Source organism: Neohortaea acidophila, assembly GCF_010093505.1.
Source record: "Neohortaea acidophila strain CBS 113389 unplaced genomic scaffold BDY17scaffold_3, whole genome shotgun sequence".
Lineage (NCBI taxonomy): Eukaryota > Fungi > Ascomycota > Dothideomycetes > Mycosphaerellales > Teratosphaeriaceae > Neohortaea > Neohortaea acidophila.
The window spans coordinates 1,097,228-1,109,419 of record NW_022985512.1 but is presented as its reverse complement, the minus strand read 5'-3'; the positions used below and the strand labels follow the sequence as shown (position 1 = coordinate 1,109,419).

The 12,192-nt window shown below is 57.1% G+C and overlaps 8 protein-coding genes across 8 annotated transcripts; 4 read left to right on the top strand and 4 right to left on the bottom strand.

Annotated features, from left to right (window-relative positions):
• Positions 1–186: 186 nt before the first annotated feature.
• BDY17DRAFT_232963 (DAD/Ost2) lies at positions 187–625 on the bottom strand (the record flags this gene model as incomplete). Its single annotated transcript, XM_033730242.1, has 3 exons — positions 187–247; positions 307–428; positions 488–625. Coding segments are annotated over 3 exons (321 nt in total), but the record flags the coding sequence as incomplete, so codon positions are not given.
• A 367-nt stretch (positions 626–992) lies between these two features.
• Positions 993–1,624, top strand: BDY17DRAFT_293432 (putative UPF0136 membrane protein). The gene is made up of 3 exons (XM_033732985.1): positions 993–1,032; positions 1,099–1,106; positions 1,168–1,624. The coding sequence occupies exons 1-3, from the start codon at positions 1,030–1,032 to the stop codon at positions 1,469–1,471; spliced, it is 315 nt and encodes a 104-aa protein (XP_033591926.1). The 5' UTR covers positions 993–1,029; the 3' UTR covers positions 1,472–1,624.
• Positions 1,625–1,626: 2 nt separating this feature from the next.
• Positions 1,627–2,963, bottom strand: BDY17DRAFT_322207 (kinase-like domain-containing protein; the record flags this gene model as incomplete). The annotated part of the gene is made up of 4 exons (XM_033736768.1): positions 1,627–1,783; positions 1,847–2,656; positions 2,728–2,801; positions 2,865–2,963. The coding sequence occupies 4 exons, from the start codon at positions 2,961–2,963 to the stop codon at positions 1,627–1,629; spliced, it is 1,140 nt and encodes a 379-aa protein (XP_033591925.1).
• A 562-nt stretch (positions 2,964–3,525) lies between these two features.
• On the top strand, positions 3,526–5,688 carry BDY17DRAFT_308756 (uncharacterized protein; the record flags this gene model as incomplete). The annotated part of the gene is made up of 1 exon (XM_033735249.1): positions 3,526–5,688. The coding sequence occupies one exon, from the start codon at positions 3,526–3,528 to the stop codon at positions 5,686–5,688; it is 2,163 nt and encodes a 720-aa protein (XP_033591924.1).
• A 236-nt stretch (positions 5,689–5,924) lies between these two features.
• On the top strand, positions 5,925–8,038 carry BDY17DRAFT_277657 (pyridoxal phosphate-dependent transferase). Its single transcript, XM_033732005.1, has 3 exons — positions 5,925–6,057; positions 6,218–6,457; positions 6,522–8,038. Exons 2-3 carry the CDS (start codon positions 6,244–6,246, stop codon positions 7,973–7,975), a joined length of 1,668 nt encoding a protein of 555 aa, XP_033591923.1. The 5' UTR covers positions 5,925–6,057; positions 6,218–6,243; the 3' UTR covers positions 7,976–8,038.
• On the bottom strand, positions 8,039–8,988 carry BDY17DRAFT_293424 (uncharacterized protein). Its single transcript, XM_033732984.1, has 4 exons — positions 8,733–8,988; positions 8,585–8,656; positions 8,187–8,506; positions 8,039–8,122 (listed from the first exon to the last, which is right to left on the bottom strand). The coding sequence occupies exons 1-3, from the start codon at positions 8,760–8,762 to the stop codon at positions 8,354–8,356; spliced, it is 255 nt and encodes an 84-aa protein (XP_033591922.1). The 5' UTR covers positions 8,763–8,988; the 3' UTR covers positions 8,039–8,122; positions 8,187–8,353.
• A 441-nt stretch (positions 8,989–9,429) lies between these two features.
• On the top strand, positions 9,430–10,478 carry BDY17DRAFT_322203 (glucose 1-dehydrogenase; the record flags this gene model as incomplete). Its single annotated transcript, XM_033736767.1, has 5 exons — positions 9,430–9,457; positions 9,508–9,559; positions 9,616–9,959; positions 10,022–10,063; positions 10,120–10,478. 5 exons carry the CDS (start codon positions 9,430–9,432, stop codon positions 10,476–10,478), a joined length of 825 nt encoding a protein of 274 aa, XP_033591921.1.
• A 53-nt stretch (positions 10,479–10,531) lies between these two features.
• BDY17DRAFT_322202 (autophagy protein Apg6-domain-containing protein) lies at positions 10,532–11,989 on the bottom strand (the record flags this gene model as incomplete). The annotated part of the gene is made up of 1 exon (XM_033736766.1): positions 10,532–11,989. The coding sequence occupies one exon, from the start codon at positions 11,987–11,989 to the stop codon at positions 10,532–10,534; it is 1,458 nt and encodes a 485-aa protein (XP_033591920.1).
• Positions 11,990–12,192: the final 203 nt, after the last annotated feature.

The window sequence follows — 12,192 nt, the reverse complement described above, 5'->3', positions numbered from 1 at the left end:
CAGCACGACAAGGCTCGATCATGCTGGTCGACCGACGGATGGTCGACCCTCCACAAGGACAGGGATAGAATGAGTAAGGCATTTCCGCCGCTTTGAGAGGAATTCGGAGAGGGACTAGTCAAAGCTCTCTATCCTACATCCGACGCTATGCATACAAGACCGCCGCAGGAACGATCCGCCCTAGTTAATGAAGTTCACGCAAAAGAAATGCAAGATCAAACTCCCAAAGACAAAGTCCGCAAAGGCTCTATACAGGCAAGTCAGTTAGCATCGTATGTCCCTCAGCTCCACGGATCCAAGACATACCTCTCATGTGATATGCTCCGGAAGTCGGCCTTGTTCTCGGGATTCGTTTGCATGCGCAGGCTGGCCGTGAGCACAAATTGGCCCACTGTAGCGGAGAAGCCCGACAAGAAGGCATTGAAAGGCTGGAGTGACACCGTCAGCAATGACATCAAACCGGCGTTGGGGTACCGTATGAGCGTACAAAGTTGCCGCCAATAACGCAGTACACAAACTGCAGTACGCCCACCACTATCAAAAAGGCCATGAATGTATCGAGCAGCTTCACTCGCTGCGGCGTCTTGTCGACGTAGTTTTGCCAGATGGTCTCGACGATGTCTTGCGCATCTTGCACGGTGCGAATGGAGCCCGAGGAGGAAGGTGTGGAGCGGGGCTTCGTGGACGTGCTGGTGGAGGTGGTGGTTGCAGGGGTCGAGGAGAAGGAGGTGGTCTTGGCGGGCTGAGGGGAGGGCGTGGGTTGTTTGGCTTTCGGGGCCATGGTAGCGGTGCAATTGATGACAGTCCTTGGAATTGTGGGAGGAGGTCGGGGTTCGAGAGCGGGAGCGTTCGCTTTGAGGGAGTCAGGTATCGAAGGCAGATGAAGCCAGGTGTGGTTGTTGAAATAAATCCCGAACCCTAACCCTAACGCAGCCCCGCCTGCCTTGCGTGCTTCATGTGGACAGCTACACCTCTTCCTCTAACCACTTTACATCCAACAACGCGACCTCTTCAAATACAACAGAAACCATGGTATGTGGCTATTGTGCTTCTTGCAACCAGCGTGAATCCATAAGACTGACAAATCGCGACCCGTAGTCTCTCAAGTATCGTACCCACCTCCCATCCCTTGCTACCAGCCCCACTAACCAGCTCGCCTCCCTCCAGCCAAATCGCATACATCTTGGGCGTCCTCACCGCAGGCGGAGGCATCACCGGCTACGCGCGCGCCGGCTCCGTGCCTTCTCTCGCCGCCGGCTGCTCCGTCGGCGCCCTCTACCTCATCGGCGGCTACCGCATCCAGAACCGACAGACGTATGGCATCGAGCTTGCCCTGCTGGCCAGTGTCGTTCTTGCCGGCAGCAGCATCCCGCGTGCGCTCCGGTCGCAGAAGCCGCTGCCGATCGCGTTGAGTGTGTTGGCGGCGCTGGGGCTGTACAACTTTGGGGTGGCATTCGCCAACAGGAGATAGGACTTCATGGAAGCGAGGATTGGGTGGACTCAGGCAGAATGATGTACCATTGTTGAAGGGAGATGGAAAAAGCGGTACGGGGCGGTTGTATCAGAGCTTACTGCTGATGCATGCGATTTACTTCCACGCTATGGCTGCTGTTAAGGAGGGCAATGTCATAACTTGGCCTTCTTGCCCGCCTCTGCGTTCTTCTTCTTCACCTCCTGCACAAACGCCCATGACATCTTCCCCTGCGGACCCATTGCCCGTCCATACTCCATCGCCCTCGTACTACTGGCCTGTCGAGCTGCATATCTTGCCGCGATACCTTGCCTAGAGATCGAACGGGTTAGTGAGGTGCAATTGTTGCAAGAATGAGCACAACTCGACACATACATGATGACCGCTCCCCGGTAAGCGTTGAAGGCCTCCGCCCACGTCAACTCCCTCTGATCGACTTTCCATCCCACGACGTCTTCGTACCACCTGACGGCTTCCTCCTTCGTGGGCAGCCCTTCTGCACCATCCTTACCCCCCATGAAACTCAGATTCTTCCTCCCTGCCGCGTCGGCCAGCTCAGCGTATTCTGGCTGGGCAATGCTGATGGGCATAATCAGGTTGGTAAGATCAGAGAGGGGATGGCCAATCGTTGCCATTTCCCAGTCCAGGATACCAATCACGCGGGGCTCGGTGGGGTGGAAGACGACATTATCAATCTTGTAATCGCCGTGCACAAACGTACTTCGATCCTGAGGCTGGGTAGAAGCGTCGCCAAAGAAGCCGACCATTTCGTCAAAGTAAGGGATCTTGCCGACCGCCTCTCCACTGTCTGCGTCCTTGACAGCAGCCTGGTCCTCGGAGAGCTTCTTGAAGGTCCTCAGCTGGCGGTTGTAGAAATTGCCGTGCCGGCCAAAGTCCTGGAGGCCGACGCTGTCGGGCTTGACGCGGTGGAACTTGGCGAGAGTGGTGATGGCGGAGCGCCACATCTCCTTTCGCTCCTTGGGGGAGACGTCCGGGATGGCGGGGTCTTCGAAGATGCGGCCCTGGAGGAATTGCATGATGTAGAAGGGAGTGCCGATGACGGCGCTGTCGGTGCAGAGACACATGGCTTCCGGGACGGGGACGTCGGTGGGGTTCAGGGCGTGGATGATACGGAACTCTCGGTCAACACGGTGGGCCGTCTTGGATAGGAGCTTGCCAGGAGGTCTGGAGGCCATCACTGTTTAGCAATCTTCATCTCACGCGACATGTTGCCACGATGGAAATGGGGGGCGTACTGCTTGCGCATGACATATTTGTTCCCATCAGCAGCGGTGATCAGGTAGGTGGGGTTTGATTGCCCATATCCAAACTATCACATCAGAGGGTTAGATCATACATTGTGTCCATTCGAAGCTGTCGTGGTCCATCTTACCTGCTTGACCTCCAATGGAGTCTTGATGTTGGGTGCATTCTCGTCGACATATCGCGTAAACTTGTCCAAGTCGAACTTCTGCCGTATCTCGCCGGCCATGGTGAATGTCTGCTTCGTCCAGCACGGTCTTGTAGCGGATTAGGCGCTTGGGAGAAGTGGCCACGGTCAATTGCAAGTGATGTCGATCATGGCTGGTTGTCCGACAGCCGAGGCTTGTCCGTCCGGAGAGGTTGCCCGACCCACCTGCATCTGCATGCACTCCCGACGCCAAACTCGGGACGGGATGATGCAGCAGGGACGGAGTGGAGTGCAGGTTGTTGTTGTTGTTGTGATCCAAGCAACATTGTGCGACCACGCGCATCCTCTGCTTTCCATCATATACTGTAGCCCAACAACCTCGTTTGTCGATAGCCCAACCATGCCCAATCACGTGCACGCGGAGAAATGAAAGCGCGTGTTCGGACGGGCCTGCCCGTTTCAGCCAACCACGCGCCTCCCGTGTTTATTATACCCAACGGCCAAATCACCCCATCTCATCATCCCCATCCCCGTCTTCCTCCTGACATTGCGCCTGTGATTGCGACAACGCTCATCCCCCGCTCATCCATCATTCCTCCTCCTCCCCCACTCCATCTAGACAAGCGTCAAGCACGCAGCTAGCATGACTACTTCCTTTCACACCCCGCGACAACGCGGTCTCCCCACTCCGCGTCCGTCCTTTGGAGGCTCGCCGAATTTCAGTGCGAGCGTGAGCAGCGCCAGCGTCAATACAAACCGCAATGCGAGCTTGAGAGCACTGAATGGCCAGACACACGATCCCCGCACACCGGGCAACCGCGATGCCAGCGACCTCGTGGTCGGCGACGAGGTCAATGTGCCCGGCGACATGTACGGGGTGGTCAAGTTCCTCGGCGCAGTCAAGGGCAAGAATGGCACTTTCGTCGGCGTCGAGCTGGATCCCGCGTTTGCGAATAAAGGGAAGAACGACGGAGACGTGGAGGGCACGCGCTACTTCACCACCTCCATCCCCGGCGCCGGCATTTTCCTGCCCGTTCATCGCGCCGAAAAGCGATCCTCGCCCACCCTCCCTCTCGACGCCTTTCCCGGCACGCCAGATACCCCGACATATAGCACTGTCAATGGCACGCGAACCACCACCCGACCCACGCCCACCTCCAAATTCGCCCAAACCGTTGGACCGGGGGCGCGACCTCCCAGTCCGTCATTCAAGCCTAAGAGACCATCACTACCACGGCCGGAGAGTCCGTTTAGGAAGCCAGCTCCCAACCTGGCGCCCACACCCGGGCGTAATGCATTCTCACAGAGTCAGATTGGCGGTCGAACGCCGGCTAAGAGCAGTAATTTCAAATCCTCCACCACCACACGTCCTCCACCAGCCGGACACACGCCCAGGCCCTACTCGAGAAGTAGCTCGCGGATGGGCAACAGCGTCATAGACGAAGACCGAACGCCCGTCGGCGCATCCACGCGTAACACCAGCAATGGGTCCGTGCCTTCTTTTTCACAGGCTATGCGCTCTCCTTCCCGCCTGGGCAGTGCGGGCGGGCAAGAGCAAGAGATACAACGACTGAAGAAAGAGCTTGCGGAGCGCGATCGGCGACTGGACGAGCAGGCTGCTAGTCTAGCGGAAATGGACCAAAGTGTGCAAGAGCTGTCGGCCATTCTTCCTGCCGATGCCCAGGATGCCAACGGTGAAGGACAAAGTGTGGCACAGCTTCGCCAAATGCTACGGGAGAAGAATGAGAAGATTAGCCTGCTGACGGCCGAATTCGACGCGCACCGAGCGGATTTCCGAAGTACCCTCGATAGTCTCGAGATGGCTAGTACCGAAACCGAGAGGGTGTACGAGGAGCAGAAGAGGGATTTGCTGGCGCAACTGGCCGAGCTGCAGGATTTGCAGCAGAGCAAGGAGGATTTTGACGGGGTTGCGATGCAGTTGAAAGGATTGGAGGATTTGGTGGCGGAGCTGGAGGAGGGATTGGAGGAGAGCAGACGGGGCGAGGCGGAGGCCCGAGGGGAGGTGGAGTTTTTGAGGGGTGAGGTGGAGCGCGGGAGAAGTGAGCTCAAGCGGGAGCGCGACAAGGCTGCGGCCACGGCGAAGCGCGGGAGTGGTGACAACGGTGGTAATCGAAACTCCGCTGCTCTGGAAAAGGAGATGGAGAAGAAGGATGACGAGATTCGAGGATTAAAGGCTATTGTTCACGGATTGAGCTCGCGCAGTGGTGGCGAGGAGACTGGCGGCAATGACGAAGGTATCAAAGGGGTACAGCAGCAGCTAGAGGCCAACAGAAAGGAGAAGGAGGCTTTGGAAGAGGAAATTGAACACTTACGCCGAGAAGTGGCGGGGGCCAAGAATGGCACGAGCGACATCTCGACCAGCCATACGCGAAACGAGAGCGAACGAACGGCCACCGCACCAGAACGTTCGCTCCCTGGACGCACGAGAGGGGAGACAATCAAGCCCACGAACGGTGCGGCCAAGATCCCATCGCCGTCTATCCCGGATACCAACACGGAAACGACAGGCGACACCCCCGACGTGTACTGCGAAATGTGCGAGGCGTCGGACCACGACACGCTGGACTGCACGAAGCTGCGCTCGACGGAGAAGACGCCGAGAGCAGCGCAGGGCGAGGTGTTTGGCCGGGGAAAGGAGAATGAGCATGAGGGAGCGGTGAATGGGAGTGGGAAGGGGAAGATCGAGGAAGGCGAAGGGCCACAGACGAGCGAAGAGGACAAGTGGTGTGCGTTGTGTGAGAAGGAGGGCCATCTGGCGTTCGATTGTCCCGAGGAGCAGTATTAGTTGTGTTGTCCATCGCCGTGGAGCAGACGTGGGAGGAAGGGATGATGTCGAAGAGGAACGGGAGGGATCCATCCATACACCACCCATGTCTTTTACCACGATGGTTACATCCGTCCCTCACGTGGACAATCAACGTGGATGTCTGTTAGTAATGTGAACAGCGAGTGCCGCGCGTGCCGCGCCTCTTCGCGCGCCCTTTCGCATTCCTCGCGTCGATAAGCCGAGTACAAGCGGCACTAATTGGGCCAATTCCGCGCCCTATTCCGTCGATCTCCTCCCCTGGCCTGCCCGATGCAACCAGCATCTTAAGAAAAATTCCTACACCGCTTGATGAGCCCTTTCACTGGACAACGCTATCCCCTCGACTCAGTACGTGCTAAGTGGGCCAAGAGAGCCCTATCCGTCCCTTTCTTATCCTCCCCCTACACGTCTTTGCTGCTTTCCCCCAAGGACTCTTACACGAGGCTGCACGCTACCAGACACGAGCCATCTTTTGGTAATCCGCAAGGCTGACATCTGCCCGTTCCAGCGTGTCCAATACACATAGACTCCGCCATGGCCTCCTCGACAAGAACCCCGGAGATCCAGATTCTGGCGGAAACGGACACGACGACCTTCACCATCCCCGACCGATTGACGATTGAGCAGGTTGCCAAGCGACGCGCCGCATATGGTTCGTTCAATGCCGGAGTTGCTGCTGCCGTGGATGTCGAGTTGTTCAAAGGCCGGACGCACCACTCGCACAAGGGCAAGGCCAAGCGGTGGGACCGTGAGTCGTCCCTCCTCCTCCTGCCACTTCACCGAGTCTCTGGCCTGCTAACCTCCCCTCGCAGACCGCTTGACGCATGAGGCCAAAGTGAGACAGGGAAACTCGTTGAAGACTGCTGCCAAGCACCTCAAGACTCCCGGTCTGATCTCGCTGGGTGGCGGCTTGCCGTCGAGCGAGTACTTCCCATTCGAGGAATTGTCCATCACCGTGCCCAGCCTGGCCAGCTTGTCACCATCGCAGCCAAACGGGCATGCCGACACGAGCACCCTCAAGGCCGGTAAGAATGAAATCCTCACGGCCGGGAAGCATGACCTTGCAGAGGGCGTCTCGCTGTACGACATCGCCACCGCCTGCCAGTACGGCCAGGGCCACGGCGCCGCGCAGTTCTTGCGATGGATGATCGAGCACACCGAAATCGTGCACAACCCCCCTTACCGCGACTGGAGCTGCACCATGACCATCGGATCAACGTCGGCTTGTGATTTTGCCTTCCGCCTCTTCTGCAACCCTGGCGACTGGATCTTGACGGAGCAGTACACCTATCCCACCATGGTCGTGGCAGCGCAAGGCATGGGCATCAACATTGCCGCCGTCGGCATGGATGAGCATGGTATGCTCGCCACCTCCCTTGACGACATCCTCTCGAACTGGAACGTGGCGGAGCGCGGCGGCCCGAAGCCTTTCGTGGTGTACACGGTACCGACCGGCCAGAATCCCACCGGCTTCACGCAACCCCTGCAGCGCCGCAAGGAAATCTACGCCGTGGCGCAGAAGCACGACCTCTACATCTTCGAAGACGAGCCCTACTACTTCCTCCAAATGCAGCCCTACACCGGCGCCAACGCGCCCGACGTGCCTCCTCCTACTTCCCACTCCGACTTCATCCACTCCCTGGTCCCCTCCTACTTGTCTCTCGACGTCGACGGCCGCGTGCTGCGAATGGACTCCTTCTCCAAGGTCATCGCACCCGGCAGCCGTGTAGGCTGGATCACTGCTTCCGAGCAGATCTGCGAAAAGTACCGCATGCTCTCCGACCTCGCCACGCAAGGCCCCAGCGGCATCTCCCAGCTCGTGTTGTTCAAGCTCCTCGACGAATCCTGGGGCCACGGCGGCTACCTCGACTGGCTTATCAAGATCCGCATGGAGTACACCGAGCGTCGCGACTCCATCCTCAAGGCCTGCGAGACCTATCTCCCCCGTGACCTCGTGAGATGGGTGGCCCCCTCGGCCGGCATGTTCCTCTGGCTCGAAATCGACTACAAGAAGCATCCTCACTTCGCGGACAAGACTTTGCTGGAGATTGAAGAGGAAATCTTCCTCAAGAACATTGCGCACGGGACGTTGTTGATGTGTGGGTCGTGGTTCGTGGCGGAGCAGAAGGCCGGCAAGGACACCCTGTTCTTCCGCGCGACGTATGCCGCTGCGCCGGCCGATCAGATCAACGAGGCCATCAAGCGATTCGGCGCCGCGATTCGAGAGTCTTTTGGCCTCGCACCTTTGGCGAATGGGACGCATTGAGTTTTAGAGGGAAATGCACGGCTGGGTGGAGTTGATCTACGGCGTAATTGAAGCGTTCGGGGCATCGTTTGAATAGATTTCTCGCAACTAATACAGCGGCTCGCGCCTTTTCAAGGATTCGTGGCGGCAGTTATGTGATTATTGCGGCTGTGATAGAAACACTTGTAAACCGTGTGATTCTTTCAGTCGCATGACGGCGAGGGTGCCTTACCATTCCGGATCGCCTCGTTGACTCCCGGGTTGACGCACCGATATTTTGACGACCGTAGCCAAACGGGAGGTGCTCGCAACCATCTTCCGGCTCGTCATATAGCTCGTAGCATCGGCCCCTGCGCATGCTTCCCTGTCTGTCCATTTCTCCCGAAAGGTCCAGCCTTCTCATCTCCCACCGCCCCTGTCCCCGCCGTCGATCCGGTCCAGCGCCTCCATCATCACCACCGCATTACCCCGAATCACACACATGCCCAGTCGCACCTTCTCGTTGTTGGCTTTACTCTCGGTCGCTTCGTCGAGGACGATGTTGAGGAAGACCTGTTGTGCTGGGTGTCAGCGCTGTGTTTCTCGGGCGCCGCGGGGGCAGGAAGATGGAGAGTGAGGAGGAGTGCTTACATCGTAGCCGCGCAGGGTGCCCATGACTTTGCGCGAGCCGTTGAGTTGCACTTCGACCCGCTTGTCGAGATACTGTTCTCTAGTTAGTCTGGAGATCGTGTCGCTACTGTCGCAAGGGTTTCGGGGATGCGGCTCAGCGTGGACATACCTTTTTGAGTTCTGGCTGTGCTTGAGGCATCTTGGAGACTGGTATGGAATGGCCTCAGATCATGGATGGGGTGCGGCAAGTTGAGCTGGACAGTGTCGAAGTGTCTCTAACCTGCGCGTTCCGCAGTCAACTAAAATTTGCGGAGGTCGAAGCCACAGAGGAAAGGGTGGCTGTGGCTTGGCATTGCCATGCGCCACAGTTGTCGATGCATTCACTTGCAACGGCAACGTCTGCAATACGACTATGACATTCAGGTTTGGTTTTTGCATGTAGATCAACAGGGCCAACGGCGAGAGACAAGGATATAGCATCACACGAGCTGCCAAGTTGTATCAAGAACCCGAGGATCGATTGAGTGGACCTGATCTTGTTTCACCGTAGGCATGCAGCTTCAGCGTATTAGTCCAAAACAGCTCGGAAGGCAGACAGAGACCATTTGACTGGCTGTACAGCACGGCACAGAGTCACAGAGCCCAGCCTGGGTGCCGCGAAAGAGGGCGTGCCGGCAATGCCTTGCACGCGCCCTCGGCGTTCATCCTCGAGCCTGACCGCGGGGATCAGCCGCCTTGCCCCTCATCTCACCAAGGGCAAGATGGGGTAGTCGGCAGCGCACATCCACCATTGACCTCCCTGCAATTGGTTTCTTGTAGTAATATTCTTGCACGCTCAATCTCGCAATAGCAGGATCACAGGCAACATGTCGGTCAAGACGGCTTATATTACTGGTTAGGCTTCCAATCACTCCAACAGCTACAATGTACTGACTGCATGCAAGGCGGCGCCAGCGGAATCGCCCTGGCTGTTGCGGAGATGCTGGTGGGCAGAGGGTGAGCATCACTCTTTCCAAACATCAAAGCATCGCTCGTCTCAAACAACTCTACAGTGTAAGGGTGTGCATCGCCGACCGCAACCTCGAAGGCGCCAAAGCAGCCGCCGAGAAACTGGGCAAGGGCGCCATTGCCGTCGAAGTCAACACGCCAGACTGGGACTCGCAGTTGGCGGCGTTCGAAACGGCCGTCAAGGAATTCGGCCGGATCGACTACGTTTTTCCCATTGCAGGAATTGGCGAGCGCAAGACGGTCAAGAGAGACGGATCGACGTCAGGCTTCCAGAAACCTGATCTTGCAACGCTCGACGTTGACCTCATCGGCGTGTTGTATACCGCTTACCTCGCGATCCAACAGATGAGGAGACAGGAGAAGGATAGCTCGGGCTTTCGTGGGAAGAGTGAGTTGCTGTGCTGTCATTCATGACTGAAAGCTTTCATTTGCTGACTAGTCGCATCGAAGTCGCTGCCACTGCTTCGGCCTGCGGAATCTACTGTGTTCCAAGTAAGCCAACGTTCCCAACGCAGACACGTGCGCATGCTACTCACACACTACCCCAGCGATCCCGATATACACAGCGGCGAAGCGCGGCGTGGTTGGATTCGTCCGCAGCTATGGCAAGTACCTCCCGGAGGAAAACATCACGCTCAATGCCGTTTGCCCGAATGTGGTCAAAACGCACATCTCGTCGGATGCCTTCTACGAAAGGATTGAAAGCGAAAACCTCATGACCCCCATGAAAGGTGTGATCGACGCGTTCGAGAGCTTCCTGGACAGTGATATTTCGGGTGAATGTATGGAACAGGGGCCCAAGGGCGGGTTTGTGAGGAGGGCACCAGAGCCGTACCTGGACCAAGAGTCGGAGAGAGCCATGGACCTGGTCTACGAACGCTCATATCCTCTTCATCAACCAGAATAGTTGGGCCAAGATGGATGGCTCATGTAAAGCTTGTCGGAATCGCTTCGCTTCACTCAACGCGGTCTGGCATCATCTATATGACTTGCATGTGCCAGCAGAAATTTGCAGCACGTCAGCGTAAATTTGCAGGCCTTTGTCCACTGCTCATCCTGGCCAAAGTTGCCCAGGCGAATGCTGACGTCTCCGATTTTATCCTTGACGATCCGGTACGGCAACTTCATGCGTGTGGTTCCAGTCGTCGCAGACGTCGTGCGCTCCACGTTTTCGCCGACCATGCGAAGGCAGTCCAGAAAGGCAATCATGGCTTCGTCAAATTTGCCATGGAACAGTCCGCCCAGTCCCAATGAGAGATTGCCGCTGCTGTAGAGTTCGAGGATGCTGCCCTTTGCCCTCGCATCGCCGGCTGATTGCTGCTTGAGATCGTACTTGACGATCTTCGACGTCGATCCGATCGGCACCAGTTTGTACTCTTTGAAGCTGCAGCCAAGTTTCTCGGCCACTACAGACAGCAGTAAGACCACTTGACCCCAAGCTGCGTTGATCTCGGCCCATTCAACCGGGCGATCGGGCAACCTGCCAAGTCGTAGACCGTTGATTGTACCGAAGAAGCCATCGTGCCCTATGACGAAAGTATCATTGTATACGTTCGTGCGCTGTAAGGCCTCCAAGACTTTGGTGTCATGAGCGAGCTGCGCTTGCAGGCTATCACGTTCTTCCTGGAACGCAGCCAACTCGACGGTGAAAGCATTGCGTTGCTGCCAAAATTGCTCTTCTTCTTGATCAAGCTCTTCGGCCTCGACATCAAGAGCTGCGATCTCGTCTTCCATCTTCGCCTTCTCGGCTTCCAGCGCCTCGAGTTCCTCCAAAGCCTCTCTCTCACGCCTTTGGGCATCCTCAAGATCACGCTTGGTCTGAGCCTTCTCCTCATCCGTCGGCATATCCCCCTGCACCTTCTTGAGGAAGTCGATGTAGGCATCTCGCTCTCTAAGCACGCTTGCCTGGCGTTTCTGCAGTCCATCGAGGAGAAGATCGGTGCACTCGGAGCATATGGGATGGTCTATGTCGGACCTCGATGAGAGGATTTCAAACAAACGAGCGGCCATGGCCAGCTGCTCCGAAGCCGATTCACCTGAATCGGTGGTCTTGAGCGAATTCGATCTTTTGGAAGCAGTCTTCTGCTTTGTTGGAGTCGGAGCCGGGTTATCGCGCGGGTCAGATGCCAGGATGGATTCTGTGACGTCGATGTACGACATGTCCGGGTTCATCTTGGGCTTGAGACGATGGCTATCGGAGATTCCCCTACTTTGAAGAGGCGTTCCCTCACTCCTGGACGCAACATCGTATTGCTGACGACGCTGTGCTGTAGCAGCAGACTTTTGAGCCACTGGCGGCCGTGGCTCGAGCACAGGAGCGGCATCGGCGAGGATCTTGAAAGAAGCAGGATTGAGGTCCTCCAGCGATGAGTCCAGCTTCAGTGGAGTGCGGCATTTCTGGCAATAGAGCGTGGCCATTTCGATCTCAGGCGAGCCGCGTGTTTAGGTGAGCGGCAGTGTAGCTTTGCGCATCTTCCCCGGTGGCGGATCCAGTCAAGAGGAATGCATGTTGTGGAGAGCACTCGTATCCGTGGCTGTGATTGCTGCATGTGGTTGGAATCCAGGATAAGCTCAAGGTTCGTCCCGTGGCGAGCTATGCCTTGTTTGGACCGCGGGGCCCG

What these genes read in the sequence shown, in the direction of transcription:
- BDY17DRAFT_293424 (XM_033732984.1), bottom strand. Translation starts at nt 8,762, where the DNA reads ATGCCTCAAGCACAGCCAGAACTCAAAAAG. An exon ending in CACAGCCAGAACTCAAAAAG is followed by an intron (nt 8,657 to 8,732) that starts GTATGTCCACGC and finishes ACTAGAGAACAG; the next exon opens with TATCTCGACAAGCGGGTCGA. An exon ending in GCACCCTGCGCGGCTACGAT is followed by an intron (nt 8,507 to 8,584) that starts GTAAGCACTCCT and finishes CCAGCACAACAG; the next exon opens with GTCTTCCTCAACATCGTCCT.
- BDY17DRAFT_277657 (XM_033732005.1), top strand. Translation starts at nt 6,244, where the DNA reads ATGGCCTCCTCGACAAGAACCCCGGAGATCCAGATTCTGGCGGAAACG. An exon ending in CAAGGCCAAGCGGTGGGACC is followed by an intron (nt 6,458 to 6,521) that starts GTGAGTCGTCCC and finishes CTCCCCTCGCAG; the next exon opens with ACCGCTTGACGCATGAGGCC.